This window comes from Benincasa hispida, chromosome 2, assembly GCF_027475165.1.
Source record: "Benincasa hispida cultivar pf3 chromosome 2, pf3_genome.v1.1, whole genome shotgun sequence".
Classification (NCBI taxonomy): Eukaryota; Viridiplantae; Streptophyta; class Magnoliopsida; order Cucurbitales; family Cucurbitaceae; genus Benincasa; species Benincasa hispida.
The window spans coordinates 1,900,918-1,926,812 of NC_143479.1; the positions used below are offsets into that span (position 1 = coordinate 1,900,918).

A 25,895-nucleotide genomic window follows, 5' to 3' on the forward strand; every position below is an offset into this window, starting at 1 on the left:
ACAATGGTCAACGTAGAAGGTATTATTCAACAAAAAAGTGACTCAATGTTGCTGACACCAATCGAAGACGTATTCGTCGTAGACGACAGTGACAACAGGGTGAACCTAATTTAGAGAGACACGAAGTCAATCCCATGAGGGGTAAGGGCCAGGGGTCGTTTTAAATTTCATGTAAACTTTCATTTTCAAATTATAAATTAAAGAACTAATTGTAAATATTCTTTAATATCATGACATTTTTTTTAATATGAGTGCAAGATGTTTTCATTGTAGATTAAATATATAATTAAGTTTAATAATGAAGGAATTTATTGACCAATTTCTAAAGTTTTAATATTGTTGTACATCTACAATTAAAAAAAATAGTCAACAAACTTTAAAAAAAAAAGAAAAAAAATAAGCAAATCGTGGACCGAGTCCACGAGTTTGTGTCTGACCGGTCAACCAGTCAGCCGACGTGGTGCTGACTGAATTAAACGGTACTCGTGTACCGGGTACACAAGTTTGCCACATGGCAATCGTCTACCCCAATTTTGTCAATAGTTTTCCAAAACACCTATTCTTAGAAAAAGTTTCCCTCCAACCCTATTTTTATCATTATATTTTAAAATAAATATTATTTTTTTAAAAAAATCCGAGGAAAAAGAGTATATTTATTTATTTAATAAACACACTATGCTTTAGTTAATGATAATATATACCTTTTGAAATGTGCATCTCATCGAATCTTGTCAACAGAACTACAATTTATCATCAACCATCATTACGTTTATATCGAAGTTTTTGCTGTTTGTTTTTGTTTTATAAGGCAAAAGTAGAATCCACCGAGCGACGAGAAGCTGCAACGATTGAAGGCATTGAAGTGAGCCATATGAGATTCTCATCGGTTGATTTGCATGGCAAAATGTACAAATGGAATAACAATAACAACCCAAGCTATGAAAAGAGTATACAAAGCTATAGTACAAAAGCATTCAAACAAAATCCTCGATCATTGTTCTCATCAGCTAATAATGAGCTGAAACAATAATGGAAGGTGTACAAAAAAAAATCCAAAGGACAAGTTGCTAAGCAGCTGCTCTGACATCTCAAAACTCAGCTCCCTTTGGTGGGCAATGCAATAGTTGGAAACATCTGATATGATCCAAACCTCTTGTTATCTCTATTAATATTAAAACTTTTGACTCAAGCCAAAGGAGAATAGAGGTCTGTAAGGGCCCACATGTCCCAAAATAAAAAGCTGAATCCTCACGTTTCGAGTCGAATTTCAAGGTCAACTGATCGAGCTTATGGAGTTTCACCAAAGGGAAAACGACCTAACCGAGCTTGTTGCTGACACTCTGCAACCTCAAAGGTCACACCCATTCAGATATTGTCGGTGTTATACATATCCTTAAGTAGGTATCAAAGGAGGGCCCACATATCGACAAATATCAAAGTATAAGTAATTTTTCTATGTTTTGCTAAGGTAAATACTAACTTAAACATCAGAACATACTCAACTAATTACAACATTGGTACGAGTACTCTTGCATAAGTCAACTCCAGCAAAATATCAGGACTAAAGGAGCAGGCTGAAGAAGCAGTCAAGACCTCTGTGCGAGTTTCTTGCGCCAACCGATTATAACCTAGAATAGCATAAATAAAGCTCATAAAAAAGAACCAACTTTGACTCCCCCAAGTAATTTATAAAACCATAATAAGCACGTGTATTAGATGTGAAATACAAGTAAAAGATTACATAACTGAACTTATTTACCAAATTCTATATTACACAACTGTAGTCTAATAAAGGAACAATTAAAATCTCATTCATTGATTGAAATAAATTCTACAAATTGCATGATTTATTTTTAATATTCCTATTGACATCGACTTTCAAGCTATAAGCCTGCCATAATATATTCTCCCAGAAAAACACTTGGAAAACTGTAAGGAGAGGCTGCAACAATCGCACTCTTAGCTAACTGTCAATTTACCAAAATCAAAATTTGAAACCAGTACAGCATAATAAAAGGTTGTATCAAGGTGCAGATTCTGATTCAAACAAAACTCCTTGCAGCATGATTAGGCTATTTCTTGCACGATCATTCATCCAAGAAGAAATAAGCTTCCTTCAAAGTGAAGGGTCATTTTCAACCTTCTTATATCCACAGGTGCTCTCTCCGATACTCACGCACAATCACCGGAACACTTGTAGGTGGGATCTACAGAACAAAAAGAATTTTTTTTTACTCAAGGCTTACTCAAAACTCTTACCTTCCAATGCTGACCACTGGAATGTCAAGAATCAGCACTCATCAAGTCATCATACAAATAGAATTACAGATGACAGAGCAAAGTGGCATTCATAATGGACATGGATGATCTTATAACAGTTATAGGACTAGAGCTTAGTATGCTTGACCTCACAGAAATTATCCCAAACGTAAGTTTGCTTTCGGACATGAAAACAAGTCATCTGGATGAAAAAACGGCTGCATGAGTCGATCTTTTGTAGAATCTAGCATGATGTCATTTTAGTTGGTATTTGCAAGATGTTTTTCTGCAACCGCACAATCACTACGTCGGACAAAAAATCCCAAACTCAAAAGTGAAGCCACAGAACAAATTTCATTCCACAGAGAAATTTTCTCCATGTACCAATCAATTGCATTTTTCTCATTTTTCCTTAGAGCTACCTAAAATAGTCCAACTAGCTTTGGTCCATGTTCAAAGTCAATAATAATCCAAGAGAGTTTACAAGAGTAAGATCAATCTCCTCTTACATATAAAAAGGAGTCTAAGTGTGCATAAAGGCTCTAAAGAGATGGTAAAAATGTACAAGATAAGAGGAAGAAGAAAATCTGAGAGAAGTTACAATCAATATAAAGGAAAGTTAACAGAAGAAACTGTAGAAGTAAAAAAGATTAATAGGTCTTTAACTTATTAGGTTCAAAGAAAGTCCCATATTGGTTAAAGGAAGGGAGAGATCCATGTTACATGAGTGAGGACAATCATGCCGTTTTAGAGATAGGTAAAGGTTCCATTGTCATTAGCATATCTGATATATTTATTACTCTGAAAACTACTATTTTTGGTTTTCTAAATTTCGCTGAAATGTTGAGAACAGTTTAGTGGTAATTGTTACCAAGGAAATGAAGAAACATAAAAATGAGATGCACCAAAAATTTAACCCCTTAAGGCAGGAGCGGGAGGAAAAAGATAACAAGGCAGCCATCCAAGTACAACAAGCAGGAATACAAGTATATGTCTGAAGAAGTGCCGGAGACAGAGAGAAAGAGTGTGTGTGTGTGTATGATATTGATTGAACCAAACGTACCATGCCATAATCTGTGACAATCATTGAGATGTAATCTGAAGGTGTGGCGTCATACCTGAAAAAGTACCCCCACAAAGTTAGAATATATCACTTTGAGGTACAATAACTAGTTATCATATTCATATATCATCGTCTACTCTTTAATTTACATTAAATTTAGATGTTGCAGTTGTTCTTTAGCAGTCAAATTATCTAGATGATTAATATCCTTCCTTCCCGGAACCTTTGAGATAGCAACCGGATCGCCTGCAAATTCAAAATTGCTCAGACACTGTCCTTTGTCCCTCTTCTTGAAGGAAATGTGAGAGAAGATAACATAATAATATATACCTAATTCATTAAAACAAATTGAATCAAGTTGTACCCTTTCATGGAATTTATAGGCTTCGCAACAGATTAAGACTGGAACATGGAATGCGTTAGCAACCATGGCAACAGCTGCAGTTCCCACTCTTGAATATACGGTTCCATTAGATAATACGGCAGCAGCCCCCAGAAAAACTCTTGTTACTTTGTGCATAACATAAGAAATAGCATTTATATGAGTGTATGTACAACTTAGGCCCCTCCCTATGAGCCTACGGAGCAATGCTTGCCCTTCTAGTTTTGGACGGGAATCCACCACCACAACACGAAATTCTTTTCCGAGCTCATGAGCATATAATAGAAGCATCTCTACAGCACAAGACGATCCATATGTGAGAAGAACATCTCCATCCCTGATTTTGGTAGCAGCATGTCTAACTATGACCTCGTCTGCAATTACAATCTTTTCATTGATAAAGCGATTGATATCTGAGCAAAGTGTAGCTTTTACTTCAGATTCCAGAAGATTCAATGGTAATTTGGCAATGAGGTTTTTCAAAAACCGAATTGCATTCCCCATGCTAATAGACAGCGGCCTGCACTCGTTGAAGAATGACACATAGCTACCAATTTTTGCAGTTAAATCTCTACCTAGAGACTTCTGTGGTGGAGTTGAGTAGTCTTTGATGGCCTGTTGAAATGCATGAAGCATAGCAATACAACGAGCATTGCCTCCACATATATCCCCGGCCATATATTGTAAACCAACCTGATAAAGTATAGGTATGTGACTAGATTAGACAAACACTAGTCAGCCAATATGTCGTTGATATTATGAATTAACCATAAGTATATGAGACAATTAATTAATTATTTCACCACCAAAAATAAAGGGATACATTGCTTATTAAGAAGCCATACATGCAAATAACCATGTTGTGAGTGCATAGAGGCCCATAAAAATATAACTATTATCATAGATAACCAATGTGATAAAAAAAAATAACAAATGAATAAATAACAGAAGAGTCCTAATCAAACAGGGAGAAGCTATGAGTTTCTCATTTGAATTGTTGTAGATGCTTTGTATTCTGGTGGACTTCCTATTGGTATTCTTCTTCAAAGAGTGGACAAATTATCTCATTAATCCAAGGTCTTCTGTACTAAACAGATTTTATGCTGGTCGCAATTTATGGTCTAGAGTAAATTATAAACAGTATTAGCTAATTACCCCCCCACCACAACACACCTTGTAAATGGCAGGATGAATGGGGTCAAGTTGGAAAAACTTTGACACGAGATCAGGAAGCTGAGTTCCCTGCTCGTATTGTGGCAAATGGCGAAATAATTCAACCCTATTTCTAGCTTCGGTTTGGTTGAAAACTGCTCGCTTTTTAGCCTTTTCTACCCTGCTTTTATCATCAAACTGCATTCGTGGAGGGGGAATATCTTTCTTCCTTTCTTTATCAAGTGTGCGATCACCTCCTCTTTTGTCAGTAGATGCCACCGAAGGTGCAGCAGTGCTATCTCTCATAGCTGAGGGCTGCTTCACAGCTTTACCAGGAGCGTGACCTGACTTCTTCGCTTCACCTTTTATTGAACAAATAAACAAACAAAGCATTTATCAATAAGTAAATAAACATATTAACTAGTTACTGTATGAGCTCTTGAAACTTTTCTATAGCACAAATATCCAAAGAAAAGGAAAAAGGATAATTACTAGCATTTATAACCAAATAGAGCGACCAGTAAAATATTACACATGCAATTAGTTAGTCCAGGTTATAGAAACTTTTAATCCCACAAGGCAAGGAGTCACCAATATCTACAAACACTCCAATTTATCAATGCACTAAATTGCATTCACTAAACACTCTACATTTCTTAGCATCCAAAAATTGTTTCATTCTAGCCTGATTTGCATTTTTTAGAAATGAGCACTACAATATAGCTCCTGGTACATTTAAAATGATTGAATTGGAAATTTAACCCTTAGCTGAACCTTTTGCAGCTCGTTGTGCCTCCTGTAGAGCTCGTCTCTCAGCCTTTGTCGTTTTTGCCTTCAGGGGTTTTGAATTTGATGGTGGCTGTCGATTCTGTACCTCTGTGGAAGCCCCTCCATTCTTTTCTGCAAGAGCAAAGCAGTAGAAATGAGAAATCAATAATCCCAATGCAAGATTCATGAGAAAGTAAAGTAGCATGGTAGCACATTCACAACCATGCAGAATTTCATTCTTTTTTTTTTTTCTCCTTTCTTTTTGAAGAAATCCATTTTTTTTCCTTTTTAATCCTTAATTTCAAGAAATCTTTGGCCCATCAATATTTGTGAAGTTTTAAATTCGATATTGTCTATAGCCAGACCATGCAAGCATGTCAGGATCAGAAAAGAATTGACAAATTCCAATCTGAAGTGGAATAGTAGACAATGTTTTATTGTCGCGATTGCTAATTTAATAAAATAAACAACAGAAAATATGAATAATGCAAAATTACATCTTCCCAACTATTATATAAGGTCTGCCAAGTACTACAATTTCAAGGGAGCCATCAACAGCTCGAACTGCAGTTAAGGACACACTATTACACATATATTTAAAGGAAAAGTAGGAAAGTTGACCAAACCAAATAGGTTGATGTTTGCGAGTGTCTGTGTCCATATCCACCCACCATTCAAAAAGCCTCTCTTCAATTGGTTGTGGCGTTGCCCAGTTTTCATACTCTTTTTTTGGATAAGAAACAATTTCATTGATAGAACGTAATATCCAAAGATGACAAAGGAATAAAGGGGCCTCATTTAGAGGATATACAAAAAATGTTTCCCATTAGCGATAAGGAAAGATAAGCTATGACTATGTATAGTCGGTAAATCTTTACACCAAAAAAAAGTTGATTGAATACAAGTATCTATAATGTCCTTTGTCAATCTAGATTTGCTTTGGAAGATTCTTGAGTACCTTTCGTCCCAAATCTTCCAGAAAACAGCACTGATATGCTCAGCTATAAACGATCCTTAGAAGGTTTGAAAGGGTGGTGGCAGACCATCAAACGAAGCCAGCCTTGAGTATCACGAGAGAGAACCACAGACCAACTAAATGCCTCTAAAATCTCGTACCAAATCTCACTAGTGAATGGGCAGTCAAAGAACGCATGCCGCACAAATTCATTATACTGTTGATAGAGGCAGCACCATGAGGGAGAGGCTAATCCAAGGGCAACGCTTTTGGAGCCTATCCATAGTATTAAGGCAAGCGTGGGTCACTTCTCTCCCACTCTCTCAGTTTTCATACTCAACTTTTCTTTCTTCTCAACCCCAACAAAATACACTTCCCTCCCACACTCTCAATATTCAACTACACTTTTCTTCATATTCCTCCCACTCCTCCAGGAAGAAGGAAAAAATAAAGAAAAAAAAAACAGAGAGCACTCTTCAACTAGCTCCACAAGATAACTGCCTAACCTACAACAATATATCATCAAAATCTCAATTGCTGTAACAGTTTTATTTGAATCCATAACCTTAAAAGCATTATCCGTTAGCCCCTTTGGTCCCTGTACCAGCTCATGTTGATTTCCCCTTTCTTTTTTCTTTTCAATTTCTTATCCTCTTTCTTTTCTTGAAAGACCCACACTTTCCCTCTTCTATTAACCATGTCCTTTGTTTTCTTCATGATTCTTTCTGTTTTCTTCTCTAGACTCTCTCAAACAATAAAACTGAACAAATTTAAATTATATACAGGGCAAATGGTTCTTTTTCTTTTCCATCAAACGTGAATCAAAGCTCATACAAAACATTTCATTAAAGAAAATTTATCTTGAATTAAAACAAGACCCTCAACTTCTGACTACATTAACCTTTAGCTTGCATACGTGATGCAGTAGCACTCTTGACAAAACAATTAATTAGCACAGCAAAGTAAACCCACTAAAACAGCAAATGTGTAGCAAGTAATGAGCACTATTTTATAAGTGATATCGAGATCAAAATATAAGTGAAATGTATTTAGCATGGGCGTTTGGCAAAGGGCCGCAGCAGGAAGTTATCTGGTATTAGTTTTGTGGCCTGTGGGTATTAGGATCTGAAATTAGAATTCCACTCTTCTATTTATAAATAGCTTTGCCTTAAAATACAGATCACATTTTTCTTCTTTCTTTTCTGTTATGATAAGAACCAAATTTTCATTACAAAAAAGAATATCCACAATTGATTCCACATGAAAACACAGCCACAAACCCCATCTTCCAATTGATATGAAAAAGAAATGTACAGCAAAAAGCGTAATAATTAGATGTATAAAGTCAATACTACATTAAAATGATGTACCTCAAAAAAGAAATGTACAAGCCCAAAATTAGCAGAGACATTAATAAAAACAATCCCTCCGACATCAACGAAAAGGGGAAATAGTAGGGATTAAATTCCATCCAACAAAGCGATGCAACATCACCTGCAACTCCAACAGACTTATTAGGTTCCAACAGCACCTGCGACGACTTAGCCGCCAAGTGGATTCCAACACCAGGAAAGCTCGAGGCAATCTTCCCGGAACCACTCCTGCGATAAGGAACGGAGGTGGAAGAATCCTCAGACATATCCAGCTCTTCATCCCCAATTCTACTGGAAGGCGAGGTAGCAAGCAGCATTTCGGAGGGGTTATAGCTACCAACATGAATATGATCGGCGGAATCCCTCCAATTGGTGGGAGCTGGAACAGGAAAAACAGCAGAGCGAGAAGCAAGGTTATCGGAGAGATGACGGGGAGGGGGAATCATGACAGGAGACAAGGAATTAGAGGGAGGAGAGAGGGATTGTTGAGAAGGGGCACAGTCGGCGGGACCGGAGAGGGAGCGGCCGGGGGGATTAGGAGCGTCGAGAGTGAAGAATCCGACCTGACGAACTTTGGGGTTGACGACGCGGGAGCCTCGGCGAGCATCCATGAAGTGGATTCAGAAGAACAGAGACAAAGGAGCTCCGTTGTGTACAATCCTTTGGCGGCTCAATCTCTCGCATCTCCTCTGCTTTTACTCTTGTTTCTTTATTTATTTTTAAATAAATATTTCATGCATTCTTGTTTTATAAACATTCTTTTTTTCTTTTTCTTTTTTACCACGCATAGGTCAGAATTCAACTCTTGAGCCCCAGGTTGATGTTATGTTTTATGATAGAAATGATATGTCCTATATTTACTTTGACTTCTTTCATAAACATTTAGTGCATTTTCGAAAACTACTCTTATCAGTTTTAAAATCATTATAAAACGTGCATTTCATCCTTCAAAATTAATTTAATATTTGATTTTATATTTTTTAAATATAATTTTCAAATCATCTAAATTGATTTTAAAGGATTAAAAACATGTTTCATACTTATTTTGAAAATGTTAATTTAACATGTCATAGACTATTTTATGCTTAAGGACAAAAGCGTAGAGAATGAAAATGAAGCCCAAGCCAGAATAGATATGGATGGGATGAAACGACATGGGTAGCAACCCATATTGCAAGGCTCGGCCTCGGCCCATGCCGAGACCGACCCAATGAAGACGGCCCTAAAAGGGGGCTGGGTTAGGTCCAAAGAGAAGGTTAGGGTTGGAGGGATGACCGAAAAGGATTGGATCAAGAGAATTCTATAAATAGGATGATGACTCACCAAGGAAATAAGTCCATTCTCATACTAAAATTTTCTTCTTGCCACCAAAAATTTCTTGCTAACTTAAGCATCGAAATCTATGTGGCAAGCACTATACCTGAGCTCATGCTACTTGAGCTACTTGAGCTCAAGTTGGAAAATTTGTACCTCATTTGATAAAAATTTCATTTTAATTTAATATTTTTAAATTTTATGTTTACTTTCTCTCAATTTTTCAATTATAGTTTTTACCTTCGCCAAATAAATAATTGAATTTTTAGTTAAATACTAAAAACAAAAACTACTTTTTAAAATTTTCAGACTTATCAACATAACATAACTCAACTGACATAAATTTATATTATTAACTCGAGGTCTGAGTTCGACCCATTACTCCACATATTGTTAAAAGAAAAAAAATTAAGGGTCTGTTTGGGTTGACATGGGAAAAATATTTTTAAAAAATCTCATTTAAACACTTTTGATAAAAAAAAACTACTTAAAATAAAAAGAGTCGTGTTTTGCACCTTTTGCTCAAAAGTGTTTTTGTATATACATGTTGGTTTAAAGAAACATACAGCGGAAGAAAAACGAATTATTAAGCATTCTAATTCTTCAATTTTGACTTTAAATTAAGCATGTTCATCAACTATGAATAGGGTTTCATTACATACCTTTGAAGATCCTCTTCGATCTCGAAATTCAGCTGCAATCTCTTCCAATTCAAGTCATGGACAACCACTAAATCTTTTTTACTGTTTTCTAGGAACCTTAGATTGAGTTGTGAGACTTAAAACAAGCAAGAATTTAGGGAATTGTGTGGAAAAATTCACTTGTTTATTAGCTTGGTGAAGAACACTTCTTCAGCCTTGAGACATTAGCCAAATTCCAGCATTTGCATGATATATTCCATTCAATCAATAGTGTATTAATGGAGGAGTTTTTTTAGAATAGGTGATATTATTATACAATAACAAGGAGGATCCCATAGCCCGGGATCAAGGTATCAAAGCAACAGAGCACAGGCAAAGACAAGGCAACAAAACCAAAACAAAACCAACAAGATAAGACCAGAACAAAACCATAGACGCAAACTCGCAAATCACCAGGAAGAAAGGTAGAGAAAAGAACCCAAAACCCTACAAACTAGGGGCTACAGCAAAATGGAGAACAACGTGAAGTTCAAAAAGAAAAAACATCCGTACACACACTAGATAAGACCAAGAAGGTCAACCCGCTAGGAAGTAGCACGAGCACGAACCGTAGAGACCATAAGGTGAACCAGAGCAGACACTGACCTCGGTCGACCTCCATGCAGCCGTCGATTACGCTCCTGCCAGATGTAGTAAATGGACATACACCAGGAAACACGAAACAACTTACTACACACCCCCTTACCCGACCCCACTCGGCACAACCAACTTAACTCTACATCCCAACCAGCCATCCGATGCGTCGAACCCAACTGACGCAACACACTAGACTACACCTCTCTTCCAAACCCACACTCAAAAAATAAATGATCCCGCGACTCCACACCTTCCTCACATAGAAGACACCCCCCCCCCCCCACCCCTGATAGCACACCCTAACTCCTCAACCAATCTCGCGTACCCAACATGTCCCTCACTACTAACCATGCACAGAAAGAGCGACGTAGAATATCACCTCCCCCCCCCCCCTCCGCCCACAAAATACCAGTCCAAGACACTCTAGGACAACGAGGACGTATACTCTCCCAAGCACTAGCTATAGAAAATCGACCACTAGCATCCGACACCCAAACTCAATAATCTTCTCCCCTCACCCTAGGCCCCACTACCTGAATAAGACCCCAGATCTCAAGCAACTCCCAAGATACTATAGGCCACCTCCAACCTCCCTCACCATCCAAGAACTCTGACAACCACGCTTCCAAACTACCCATTGCATTATGAACCACCATAAACCCGTATGAATCCAAACTGCGCCCCCTGGCAACCAAGAATCCCACCAAACAAAACAAGATCGTCCATCGCCAATCATCAAATGAACCAGATGCTTGAATCTATCTCTACGTCGCAAGAACGAATGAATGAATGCAATAATTCCAGCTCCACCTTCATTTTTTAGTGGTTAAATGGGAGTGGGAAGTGACTAAGGTGCTAGTTTTTTGAAGTGGAATAATCCCACATTTTGGGATTTTTTTTCATTTCCAATTTTCTTTTCTTTTTTTAATTTTGAAACTTTTCAAAATAAAAAATCATTTTTCATTTTTCAATTCTTTTAATTGAAATTGAAATTTTATTAATTTTATAAAAATTAATTCAATAATTAATTTTTCTAATAAAATTAATAAATAATAATTAATTAAGAATTTTAATCAATTCTATTAAGTTAATATAAAATATTAAATTAAATTATCTCTAATTCCACTACCATGAATCCCTATTCATAAAATTAATATTTAAATCATATTTAAATATTAATCAATTCTCCAATTCCGTTTAATTCCAAAATTAAACGTGTAACTATATCATATATAATTAATAATTTCCTTAATTCGAATTTGAACGTTTCAAATCAACTTATCACGTTATTCTAAGGTTTATTCAGTTTGTGAGCTAGTAAGGGACCTAATGGACCTACAGATCATGGGCTCCAACGATCCGAGATTAATTGGCTAAACTCTTTACATTGAATTAACCTTCATTCATTAACTATCGGGTCACTTCATTAAAACCCAGTAGTTGCACTCACCTCACTGTAGATATATTGTGTTCATTGGATATAACCATAATTAGTAAGTTAACCCTTCACAAGTTGTTCACAATAACAGCTGAGTCAAATGACTATTTTACCCTCAAGATTACCTTTTGTTCCCTAAGTTCCATTGATCCTCTAATGAACAATTTGTTTGCGATCTAATCAACAAATAGAATCCCTCTCGGGCCAATAAGAGGACGGGGCCCCTTGTTCAAGACCTGGAGTTAGCACTTAAGGGAACAACCTCTCTATTATATCTGAAAATGAGTAAGAGTGAATTCCATCTTGCAATCTATGGCCCCAGCTATCTACCCGGTCTTACTCTTTAAAAGGGAGGCTTATTGAGCTAGTGTTGTTGAGTCAACCTTCACTTATGCAAATCTAAGGATAATCTCAAATAAACAAGAGTTCATAGTTAGGTTAAAATTAAGGTTAAGTTACCTAGATCGTCATTTTGAAATAGTCAGTCTCAAACAGTAAACAACGTTATAAAGTAAGAGTGACTTATTTCTTGGTCCAATCTTATGTAAATTCATTGGAGATAATAAGAGTAACTAGTATGGCAACGTTTAAAGTAAGAGTGACTATGGGGTGCTGCTGGGCATTGGTAGATCGCTTGGAGGGTTCCGTTGCGTTGAGTTTCAAAGATTAAAGATTGTCTTCAACTAGTATGGCAACTCATCTCCCTTGTTTATCTTGTTCATAGCATGCCGTTAATTAAGATTTGTTTGCATAACTGTACGTTTTGAATGTACATTGTTGTATTTCGGTCACTGTAAGATCGGAGCGATCCGAACGCGCCATGGAACTCTTCGGTAAGAGATCCTTCAAAAACAATGTGTATCATTACAAACAATGAGACTTTGGGAGAATTATGACACAAATCCCAACAATTTTAGGGACGCGGGAGCTAAAAATAACATATTGAATATATTATTAATCTCCCAGTGAAGCGTTCTAACATATCGTATATGTTATTAGATTCCCACTGAAGTGTTCTAATAACATATCATAAATGCTACTAAACTCCTACTGAAATGTCTTAACATTTGTTTTGGGTATATGTTTACTTAGGTTTGTTCCGACTAATTAAACAATCTAAGTCTAGATGTTTAGTAAGTCTAGGTGTTTAGTAAGTCTAGGTGATAAACCAGTTTTAAAACCTCACACCACTCATGTATTGCTCATAAAACTGGTTAACAACACTCAATTATTCGGCCATAATCCTCAAGTAGGAGGTTTTACGTAAACCGTCAACTTAAATTCCTCTAGCATTGGACAGGATTATATACCAATTGAGTTTGTAACCTAAGTCTTATAAGATAACGACCTATTTTAACTATTAAAACAAGTGGTTAACCTACATGAGTATGCATCTTATCTTTTGTTATGGATTTTAAATGTCTAACCCAATTTTATAAGAACTTATATAACTTTAGACATGTTGTACATCCATAACATACATCAGATATCTCATGATTTAATATAACACTTATATTAAAACATATGAAACCCTAAACATGTATTATAACACCTTATAACATACTTTCAATGCATGTAACATGCTTCCTATGGTGGGATTTTAAATCTATATGACATACTATATGCATATACAAGATTTATTTAATTATAGCATACATCACATGCATAAATAATTAAACACAAACTGATACGGTTTTAGTTTTGGCATTTTCAAGCAAACGAAGGCCTAATTATTACATAAAACAACCAAATTTGGTTCCAAAACACTTCTGAATCGCTCGAACCGCCCCGAATCAGATCTGAACCTCTCGAACCGGACCTCTAATGCTTAAAATTAGGCTAAACCGAGCTTAATTAGGTCGAACCAGTCCTCTTTGACCCAAACCGATTCACTTGGACCATCGGTTTGGGCTCAGGCATGCATGCTGGGCTGGGATGAACAACATTGCAACACTGCATCCCAACGTTGCAACGCCACAGGGTCATCTTCAAAATTTGGGCTGGAACGAAAAATAGCATCGTAACGCTTCAAACACAGCGTCACGACACTGCAAGGTAGTGGCTGAAATTCCAGTTTCTGCTGCTCGACCTTCTTCACTTCTTTCTTCAATTACAACTTAATTTCAATTCTAATGACTCCAATCAAATTATAGACACTTAAGCACACATTAAGGCCCATCAATCAAGAGCCAATTATAGGAATTACAACATAATTAAAGAGAATTTAATGCCAAAATTCAGAAAAACCATATCAGTTCACCATTTTCATATAACTTACAAAAAATACCCACCAAGTCAAAATTAACTCGAATTGAATACTTAAAAAATTCTCTGATACCAATTATTGGTTTAAAAAAACACACAGTAGAAGAAAAATGGACCATTAAGCATTCTAATTCCTCAATTTTGACTTCAAATTAAACATATTCATCAACTATGAAGAGGGTTCATTACATAACTTTGAAAATCCTCTTTAATTTCAAAATTCAGCTGCAATCTTCTCCAATTCAAGTCGTGGACCACCATTAGAGCTTTTCTACTATTCTCTAGGAACCTTAGATTGAGTTGTGGGACTCAAAACAAGCAAGAATTTAGGGAATTGTGTGGAGAAAGTCACTGGTTTATCAGCTTGATGAAGAACATTTCTTCAGCCTTGAGACATCAGCCAAATTCCAGCATTTGCATTATATATTCCACTCAATCAAAAGTGTATTAATGGAAGAGCTTCATGCAATCCGAATGCATGAAATAATTCCAACTCCACCTTCATTTTTAAGCTGTTAAATAGGAGTGGGAAGTGACTAAGGTGCTAGGTTTTTTTAAATGAAAAAATCCCACATTTTGGGATTTTTTCATTTTCAATTTCCTTTCATTTTTTCAAATTTGAAAAATAAAAAATCATTTTTCAATTTTCAATTCTTTAATTAAAATTGAAATTTAATAAAAATTTAATTCAATAATTAATTTTTCTAATCAAATTAATAAATAATAATTAATTAAATAATTTAATTAATTCTATTAATTTAATATAAAATATTATATTAATTTATCTCCAATTTCGCTACCATGAATCCTTATTCATAAAATTAATATTTAAATCATATTTAAATATTAATCAATTCTCCAATTCTGTTTAATTTCAAAGTTAAACGTGTAATTATATCACATATAATTACTAATTCCCTTAATTCGAATTTGAACGTTTCAAATCAACTTATCACGCTATTCTAATATTTATTCAGTTTATGAGCTAGTAAAGGACCTAATGGACCTATAGATCATGAGCTCCAACGATCCGAGACTAATTGGCTTAACTTTTTACACTGAATTAACCCTCATTCATTAACTATCGGGTCACTTCACTAAAACCCAGTAGTTGCACTCACCTCACTGTAGATATATTGTGTTCATTGGATATAACCATAATTAGTAAGTTAACCCTTCACAAGTTGTTCGTAATAACGGTTGGGTCAAATGACTGTTTTACCCTCGAGATTACAATTGTTCCTTAAGTTCCACTAATCCTCTAATGAACAATTTGTTTGTGATCTAATCAATAAACAGAATACTTATCCGGCGAATGAGAGGGTGGGGCCTCTTGTTCAAGACCTGAAGTCAGCATTAAGGGAACGACCTCTCTACTATCCTTAAAAATGGGTGGGAGTGAATTCCATCTTGCACCCTATGTCCCTAGCTATCTACCCGGTCTTACCCCTGAAATGGGAGGCTTATTGAACCAGTGCTGTTGAGCCAACCCCCACTTATGCAAATCTAAGGATAATCCTAAATAAACAGGAGTTCATAGATAGCTCAAGATTAAGGTTAAGTTACCTAGGTCATCATTTTGAAATAGTCAATCTTAAACAATAAACAACGTTATAAAGTTAAAGTGACTTATTTCTTGGTCCGATCTTATGCAAATTCATTGCACAGGACGCCCCCACTTCTCATGTCACCACATGAACAAATCAGGAATACTTCATTTGTAGCACTTTACAACTCCTTGTAACAACTACAGAGTGGGCCGCATCTGAAAGTGTTACCAAAATAAGGCATCAAATCTTATTCGTATACTATAGATCATTTTGATTATTTACTCGAACCTGATTCACTCTCATGTCTCCATATAAAGTTCAAGTACTCATGTAATAGTCATGGATCTTTTAGTTTATTGGATTTATTTCTAAAATGAAATAAGCAATTCATATATTCAATAAGAACTTCATTGAGTCAAACGTCAATAATAACTTTATTAAATTTCAGAATAAGTTTATTGTTTACAAGCCACGAGTTTTAGGACATAAAACCCAACAATACATATGTTTTGTTTGTTATATACTAAAAAGTTTTATTAAAATCAAATTACTATAAAGGACGACTATAAAATACTCTAAATTAATAATTTAAAATAATGGTTGTCAGAATTGGTCGTTTGGGGTGGTTGTCGAAGGTGGCCATAGGTGGTGGTGGTAGGAATTAGCGGCGCGTCGATGGCCGAAGTTAACCGATGGTGGCAATCAAAGGTGGTCGCTAACGGTGGCAAGAGGATGGTCGCCAGAGTTGCTTGGAAGTGGTTGCAAGGTGGTGGTGGGCGAAGGTGGTCGCTAAAGTTGGCTGATGCGGTGGTCAGATGGTGGTAACCACAACAACATGGTGAAAGTGAAGGAGAAGACTTTGGGGCGTTTTGGTAATTTTAAGAATCATACAAATTGGGGAGAGATTGACCACTAAACACTTAGAAGAAACTTTTAAGTTAGTTCTAAATGTTTATTCTAAACTAACTTATTTTATAAGCTCATTTTTCCAAAGTCTATTTTAAGTGGTTACTAAACACTTTATTTTTTAATACATATTATAAATATAATATCTAGTGTAGATATTCATAACCTACATAGGTTACAAAATTCCATAACCTCCATTGAATTTCATATTTCAACATACACCATTCCATGTCGTATAAATAGTAGCATATGATGCATTAGTAATACACACTACAATTGACTTCAATTTTTCCCTCTACTTTCTTCTCTTTTCTTTGCTCTCTAATGCTCTTCTTTTGTTTTTGTTTTGTTCTTGCACATTTCTTAAATCTTATTCTACAGCACGAGTCTCTACTAGTTTGAAGATTAATGTCAATTTATTAGAACGCCGAGAATGTTAAAAGATTTGATAGAATTTTCTCTATATTTTTCAAGGTATTTAAAATTTAAAGTTCAAAGATGGTGGGTATAATTATGCTTTAATTGATATAATTTTATATGTGAAGTATATTTGAAATTAATTGATATTTTGCATAAAGTATGTGATTTAGTTTTAAATCTCATCATATTAAGTATGTTGATAGTTTTATTTGTTTCTATTGCAATTGTTAATCGTTATGTTTAGAATAATATATCTTTTATCTATTGTGAGTACTTTGTTTATTTTATAATTTTCATTGAGAATTGTCATATCTTTCTAAACTTTTTAAACTAGGTGATAATTTTAGTGTTTATTGCAGCCTCTGTTCTTTTATATCTCGTAATAATTTGTGTTGGATTGGTTCTGTTGAAAGTTTCTCTGGGTAATTAATCATGTTTTATTGTTTATGCATTTTAAATGTTTGTGTAGTTATATTTGAGAATTTTTATTGGGGAAGTTATCATGGACAGGTAATAACGTTATAATTTCCCAAAAGAAAAACTGATTATAAATTCAGTTCTTCTAAATAATAATATCTATTTTATTTCTTTCAAAAGATTCTCTCAATATAATATTTTCTTTTTATCGGTTAATAGTCCTTTTCAATAATATGGCTTTATTTGTTAAGATTCTCTCTTTTTATCTTCAAATATGACTAGAATAAATATAAAGATTATCTAATTAATTTTTAATAAGATTATAAATAAAGCTTAACAATTCACTTGTGTCCATTAATTTATTAATTAACTGTTAATTAAAAGATTAATGAATTAGAAATGGTATTTAAGTTGATAGTAAGAAAACACCTCTACTAAGAACTAACGTGAGAGTTGAATTGGTCAATTTTTTGTTTGCTGGTTAATATTGCAATTTATTTGATTGTCGAATATTTAAATTATTCTCATGTGGATAAATTTGTGAACTTAAGTTAAAAATGATTGTATATATTTTGTTAAATTATCTCATGACATAGTTTATGAAAGTTATGATATAATAGTTAATTACACTTCCTAAAACTAATTTTGATTTAATGCACCTGAAGTTATATGAATCAATTAGTGCTGATTGTTTTATTTTGCACTTATAGTTGCACATATTTTAAATTTATAAATACTTACAAACTAACAAGCATATATAAAATATGTTATGCTCTTGCATTAGCAGGTTGAGAAAGAAAGTTTAACATTTATCAAATGTCGTTGAATAAAACGTATGAACATAGGTTTCTAAAAAAAAAAAATCAATATCATTCTCTAAAGTGAACGTTGCTATATTTAATAATTTTGGTCAGGATCATGTTAATAAAAAAAGAAGTAATTATTCTATTAAACCATACACATGTAATATTTTGAAGAAGAATTTTATTTTTCAAATGTGATATAAAACATACATCGATCTTGTATCAGTCATGCATTAAAAGTCTTTTTCAAAATTAAAATTATCAATATGTGTAATCTCTCAAAGAGATAACTTAACCTTTTTACCCCTTAAATATGGTATTATTTGGATATTACAAGTTCCTTAGAATCTCCTAAAAAGATAATTATTCTTTTGGACCCATTTGTATATGATATATTTGAATTTCTTTTGAATTTCTTGAAGGGAATAAGAATAAATAATATTTATGTTTTTCATATAATACATCTATGCATATTATACTCAAAAGTAGACAATACATTATTCAAAAAATGCTTGAAGCGAAAAATCAAATATGATATTAAATCTAGTAGACTTGAACAAAGATTTTGAAAAAAAAAAAAAAAAAATATTTTGTCCAGAAGAGCAAAATTTACAATTGATATCCTTTATTCTCTTGTAAATTAAGGAGAAGTTTAGTAAACTTAAGGTATACGTTGTAATAGGTACAATTTAGAGATTGATAAAAAGAATAGTATATGGTATTTATATAGTATATCTATTGTCTCCTATAGGAAATGCATAGGAGTGTTAAAAAATCTAATGACCCAAAAACTCGATCAACCCAACCCACCTTATACAATTTGGGTTGGGTTATCAACTCGTTTGGATTGTATTGGGTTCAAATAAACGAAAATTGTAGGGTTAATGAGAAGAATAACGGATTTTAACTTTTCATTTGTAAAAATAGCAATTCATCATTTCATTCATAAAAAATGGCAAAACAAATTAAAAATAAGAAAATAAACGAATTTATAAAAGTCTAAACTACCCTAGCCCTACAAATGAAATTGCAATTGACTTATTAAAAAATATTCGTAATTACATCGTAATTAAAACAAATATCTAGAGATTATAATTGGCTAAGCTTTGAGCATTGCACCGACCTCTCCTCCAACAAAGTTGCCGCCATTTTTCTCTCCAAAATCGGCTCCTCCGCCAACAATGGTGCGATCCTGAATAGAATCACGACCTTTGAATCTATCATCACAACCATAATTTCCTTCATTCTACTACTTTTTAAATACGATTGGTTTGTTTCACTCTGTACTCTAAAATTTTCAAACTAATTAAAAAATTTGATATTTGATTGTATACAATTTTCAAACTGATTAAAAAATCAAAATACAAAAATATAAAATAAGTTAAAAAAAATTTAAAAATAAAACAAATAAATAAAATGATATTTGAAAAAAAAAATATGTTTAGCTTTAATATTTGAAAAAAAAAAAACAATAATATGATTTTTTTTTATTTAAAATATGCGAGATATTTTAGGAGGAAATAAGTATGTTTGATAAAAGAAACATGCAAATAATAAATTAATTACACTATGAGTGTTTTATAGTCATAAAAAGTCTTTTGAAAGTTTTTTGCAATATTTTTGATGAGATAGTTATGTGATCTACAAATATAGTTTAATTAGTCTCCAAACTACGCCCAAAAAATACATTAAACTTAAAAACAAATACACTGCAATTGAAAACCAATAACTAAACCATCTACATTACTTTTGAACTTACCTAAAACTATGTAACGATACTTTTTCTTATTCTAAACCCAAAATATCACTTTAAAAAGTGAGGGTTAGATAGATAAAAAATGTATCTAAATAAAAGCATTCATGAAGAAAGTCACCAATGTAGACTGGAGTATGAAAATTCCAATTGAAAGTCGTCAATTGAAATTACTAATCAATTATGATATGGTGTTGATGTCAAACATGAAGATCTCATGAACAGAAGAGAAACTAACAATATTCAACAATAGTACATCCTTCCTTGATCGAATCTGTCAAGGTAGGTTTAAGACCCCAAATGCCACCACTTTCCATATGTTTGGTCTACCTTTTCACAATTGACTCGATAGGAATTACTTTGGAAAGATGAGACTTTGCAACTTGAACTCTTGGTCTATGGTCAATTAAGTCAAACCTTTCATCTATACACCAATGGATTTGATTGATGAAGTCAATCCTCCAAAGTAGACTTATCGTTGATTGAGAACACAAAAAAATAAAATCAGTATGAAAATTGAAAAATTAGATAAAATAAAATTTGAAATTAAAGATAAGATCAAACATGATATTTGGAAAAAAAAGATTATATTCGATTTTTAAAAAAAGATTACATTCAATTTTTAAAATTCGAGAGTGTAGGGAGTAATTTAGGAGAAAATCAGTATTCATGCTAAAAAATTGTAAATAGTAGAATTAGTTGCAACGTAATTGAAAATACATATGAGGGCATTTTAGGGTTAAAGAAAAATTAATTACACTATAATTCGGACGTAGGTTTTGTAGTTATCAAAGATCTTTTGAAAGTTTTTTGTGATACTTCCAATGAGATATCTATGTGACCTACAAATAAGTCTAGTTAGTCTCCAACCTCCGCCAAAAAATACACAAAACTTAAAAGATAAATACACAAATACACAACAATTGAAAATCACTTAACTAAACTATCTACATCGTGTTTGAACTTACCCAAAAATTCTGTAACAATACTTTTCTTGGTTCTAGACCAAAATATTTAGTTTAGAAAGTGAGGATTGGACTGATAAAACTTTATCTAAATAATTGTATTCACGAAGAAAGAAATTGATTTATAATGGAGTGAAAATCCCAATTAAAAATCGTCAATTGAAATTACTAATCAATTATGATGTAGTGTTGATGTCAATCGTGGAGATCTTATGAATAGAAGAGTATTCGACGATGGTACATTCTTCCTTGATCGAATCAATCTAAGGTGGGTATAAGACCCCCAAGGCAAAAAGCTTAATACCAACACTATCTATATATGTTTGAACTATCTTTTCACAATGGCTCCATAGGAATCACTTGAGACTTTGCGACTTGAACTATTGGTCGTGTCGATTAATTAGACTTGTCGTCGATTGAGAATAAGAAATAAAATCAATAAGAAAAAGATGAAAATTGAAAAATTAGATGAAATAAAATTTAAAATTGAGAATAAGATCAAATATGATAACTGAAAAAAATACATTCAATTTTAAAATTTTGAAAAGGTACGGAGATAATTTAGGATAAAATCAAGATTCATGCTAAAAATTTGCAAAAGGCAGAATTAGTTGCAATGAAAATCCAGATGAGCGAGTTAAACAAAAATGGGAACAAATGTGAGAGTGTATTTGTTATAAATTTGATGAAATTTTAGTTTTGTTATTCTTCCCAACAGAATCTTTAAAACAAAAAGTAATATGATTCAATTTTTTTTTTTAAAAAAAACTAATTAATAAAAATGAGATATTTTTTTTTATTCCACGTTTAAAACAAATTTACAATAAAGATAATCATATAAATTTTTTTAAAAACATATGATTGAATCATTTAAGAGAACATATACCATAAATATAAACTAATATAATATAAGATTTGAAAATCCAAAATAAGATAATCATGGAAACAATTTAAAAATAAGATAATATGATATTTTAAATTTCAAACCAATATTTGAAAATTAGTTGTAGTAGAAAATTCAAATATTCAAACTAACTATTAAATTTGATACAAAAATTCAAAACAACATCTAAATTGAGAGATTTATGGAAAATTATTCCCTTGAAATAATGATGTTAGTTGGAATTGAAAATCTGTTGGGATATATAGTTGAACAATTAATTACAATATCACTAATACAATCGAATTAATTACACGGCAGACGATAAGGGCATTTTAGGATTTCAAAAAGTTAGACTCACGTGATATCTATGTTTTGCTATAATTGAAAAGTACTCTGTCTTTTGCTATTTTTCCAAATGATATTACTATTATATACCTAATTATTCCAAAATTGTATGGGTCATGGGTATACCTAAAATAACTGAAAATAACTCAAACTAACTCGAACTTATAACTAATTTAAAAAAGTATGTTGTTTTTACTTATGATACACCTACTTTTACAATTTTTATTTTATTTCATGATTGTGTCGGTTAATTTATTCTCAAACAATTCTTAAAAATCATTTTTAGCACTTTGGAAGAAAATTTTTATAATATAAATTGAAAATGAGCTATTAATTTAATTCATTATATAAAAATAGTTAAATATAATTTTTACATATTAATATATTACTTATTTTTAAAACAAACATTTAATGACCCGATTAATCCATCCCAACATAAATGTTTCATGGTTGGTTTGGGTTCATTATTTAATAAGGGTTATTTGTGTTCAATAAATTTACAAGTCGAACAATTGGGCTGAGTCTAAAAAAAATGTTTCATCCCAACCCATGAATACCCATAGAAATGCACGGAGAAAAATGTCTGCTTTTCCTTCTAAATTGTGTTACACATATGTTCGTGTAGTTGAAATATATATATAATAATGAATCTGAAGGTCATTAATCCAAATATATTTTTATTTGACATGATGAATCATTTTGGGTCAACCGCGAACATAATTATTAGAAATATATATTGACATCCATTGAAAAATTAGAAGATTCTTCCATCTAATAAATTGTTATGGTGGTTTGTCCTCAATAGACTAATCATCAAACTCTCACTAAATTGAAATTGAACTTCTCCTATTTTTTGAACGAATTCGTGGTTGTATATCTGGACTTATTAATTCATCAAGTGAACTATTTAAATATTTTATAATTTTTTTTATGCATCCAATTAATGGTCACATATGTGTGTACTATCATTTTAAAACCTTATATCTATAAGGTTAGTTGCTCAAACAGTTGAGAGTCCAATTTCATGGTTTTGAAATTAAAATTTTTGTTTTGATAATGCTAGGAAGTTTGCATCCCAAATATTTGATAATTGATTGGGATAAATGTTAAATATTTTATAGCTTATGTTCAAATAGTAAAGCTTCTAAATCTAAATGGGATCATGTTATTGTGTATGCTTGATACATGCCATGAAATGTATGTTTTAGGCCTTTATTTTCACACTTTTACTTAAGAAAAATGAACTCTTGCATGTGTTTTTTCCCTAAATTTAGTCTTAAATGGATAAAATGAGCTCATGAGGAACTTGGTTGGCTTAAAAGATGATATTTACTGATTTTAAGGAGTTTTGTGAACTTTGGCAAGAGATTTTGATCAATTTGAAGAATTTTGTTCAATGCGGCCGCATCATTGAGCTTAAATTCGACCCAATTAATGGATTTTGCAGTTTTCTCGTTCCAAGCAGTTGTTCTACCTTGAAATCATCTGGTGAACTCTCAGAGTTTGAATCTCGACCCTCCTTAACCAATTTGAAGCTTATAAAAGAAAGGGAAGCTCATTATTTCAAGGGACAACTCTCCATCCATGAATTCATCACGATTTTCCCATTATTTTTGCCATTTTAGGTAGTGCCCTTGGACGACTCCTCAGCTTCTCAAGCCAGCAACCTCAAGAATGAAAATTTCTTTGAGGTGTGACCACCCTAGGTCATCTCATCCTGTGAAAGCGTGAGGTTAGAGAAGATTCATTCTTGAAAAAGGATAATCAACCTAGGGAAAGACTAGGAAAATTGAGGGTTTGCCTCAAGGTATCTTAGAGTTGTATGAAAATTAAAATGATTTCTAATTCATTAAAGTTTATTATTTTATCATTAGTCATGAGTTAAATCCTCATAGGGATTCAACAATGTGGATGCCCTAGGATTGTTATGGCTTAAGCAATGTTACACTTCATGTCACCTTGTTTTACGCATTATCTTTGTTGAACTTACAGATAAGATCGGTTGGCCATTTTAATTTAGCGATCTAGTGGAGTCCTAATACTAAGAAGGTTAGGGTGTAAACGGATGTCACAAAGAGATTTGGGACTAAAAGCCTAGAGATAGGAATGTCATGTTGCCTTAGAAATAAGAGTACCATAGGATAAAGAAACTGAACTTAAATTAATCTAAAATCCAGCTAATCCTGCTTAGACCTACTAAAGAAACTTGACACAAGACCAAATAGGAGTAGTTTTCTGTTCATGTGTAACTCACTATTCTGATAGTATGCAACCGTATCACTTAAGGAATAACATCTTGTTTATTTATCATTATTTGTTAAACTGCCCATTGGTTACTTCAGTTTCATTGGTCCATAGTCATAATCAATTTAAAAGTCGACCAATTCTGTGAGATTCAATATTTAGAATACTCCAGGATTATTACTTCATCGATAGTGTATGTTTTTTCTTGGATCTCAATCTATCTATATTTTTATCACTCATACACAGTTGGTCGATCAAGTTTTTGGGGTCATTGTCGGAGACTAGCAATTTTTTATCTTATTAATGACTATGTTGATCAATGCGACCACATTGACTATATTTCATTAAAAATCTAACTCTTAATCCTTAGTTGTTTTGCAAGGAGTAGTTGGTGAATGAGAAGAAGGTACTGCCTTTTTAAACCCGATCCTAAAATAGAAAGGGACCTATCATCCAAGAAGACAAGAACAAAGATGGGAACGTCAGGAGCAAAAAAAAGTTGAGCACACAAAAAAGTCTTGTAGAAGTCGCATTTGTCAACAGATTCAAGTGGACCCTCTTGTAGTTGATCCTCTTAACCCTCCCATGAATGGGGGAGCAACAAAATGACGATTGTTAGAGTCACTATTCCAATAGAACCTGGCTATGAGTTTTATGAATTTTAGAAATCAGACCCTGGGAGCCTAAAACAATTCATAACATAGAAAGGAATGGCTTGAATAATAGCTTTCACACGAATCACCTCCAACATCGTAATAATTTTCATATTCTGTCTTTTATATAACTTAGTGTTGCTCTTCGATTACAAGGCACAAATGAAGGGAGACCCAAATATCTCTAATAACATAGCACTGAGTTAATACTAAAAATACTCTAGACCAAATGTTTGGGATAATGTTGAAGTATTTCGACTAAAAGAAATCACAAACCTATCAAGGAGAATCCTTTCCCTCGTATTTGTCTTACAAAATAAAGGCTATCAACAAAGAAAAGATGTGAGATTAAAGGTCCATATTTTTTAAAATTAAACCTCAATTGAAGACTTATTTTATGTCAATTTAGTTATACTTAATCTGATAATTATTCAAGAAGAATTATCTCTTTATTCACTATATATACAAAAAAAAACAAATACTTATCGAACCTTGAATTTTGCGCTAAGGTAAAAATTAAAATGTTTAAAAATGAGAGTTGTCATAATGTTAAATTTTCATAGAGATATTTTTACATTAATAGATTCAAACATCGTTATAAAGGATGAATTGATATTTTTCATTATATCATAAAATATTTTCACAAGGATTAAAAAATGTCATTTTTGAAATTTTAAAGATCAAATAGGTAGCATACAACTAAAAGTATA

General features: G+C 33.0%; 1 protein-coding gene across 4 annotated transcripts; it reads right to left on the reverse strand.

Moving 5' to 3' along the window:
- Nucleotides 1-1,786: 1,786 nt before the first annotated feature.
- LOC120071281 (uncharacterized) lies at nt 1,787-8,681 on the reverse strand. 4 transcript variants are annotated; one of them, XR_016527748.1, is made up of 8 exons: nt 8,074-8,681; nt 5,631-5,756; nt 4,878-5,218; nt 3,653-4,397; nt 3,472-3,568; nt 3,323-3,377; nt 2,408-2,545; nt 1,787-2,207 (listed from the first exon to the last, which is right to left on the reverse strand). XR_016527748.1 is itself a non-coding variant. In XM_039023464.2 (7 exons), the coding sequence occupies exons 1-7, from the start codon at nt 8,561-8,563 to the stop codon at nt 2,145-2,147; spliced, it is 1,917 nt and encodes a 638-aa protein (XP_038879392.1). In that variant the 5' UTR covers nt 8,564-8,681; the 3' UTR covers nt 1,787-2,144. The 4 variants fall into 4 exon arrangements, 2 of the variants coding, with proteins under 2 accessions (XP_038879392.1, XP_090166991.1); XR_016527749.1 differs by lacking the exon at nt 2,408-2,545 and having other exon boundaries at nt 3,687-4,397; XM_039023464.2 differs by lacking the exon at nt 2,408-2,545.
- Nucleotides 8,682-25,895: the final 17,214 nt, after the last annotated feature.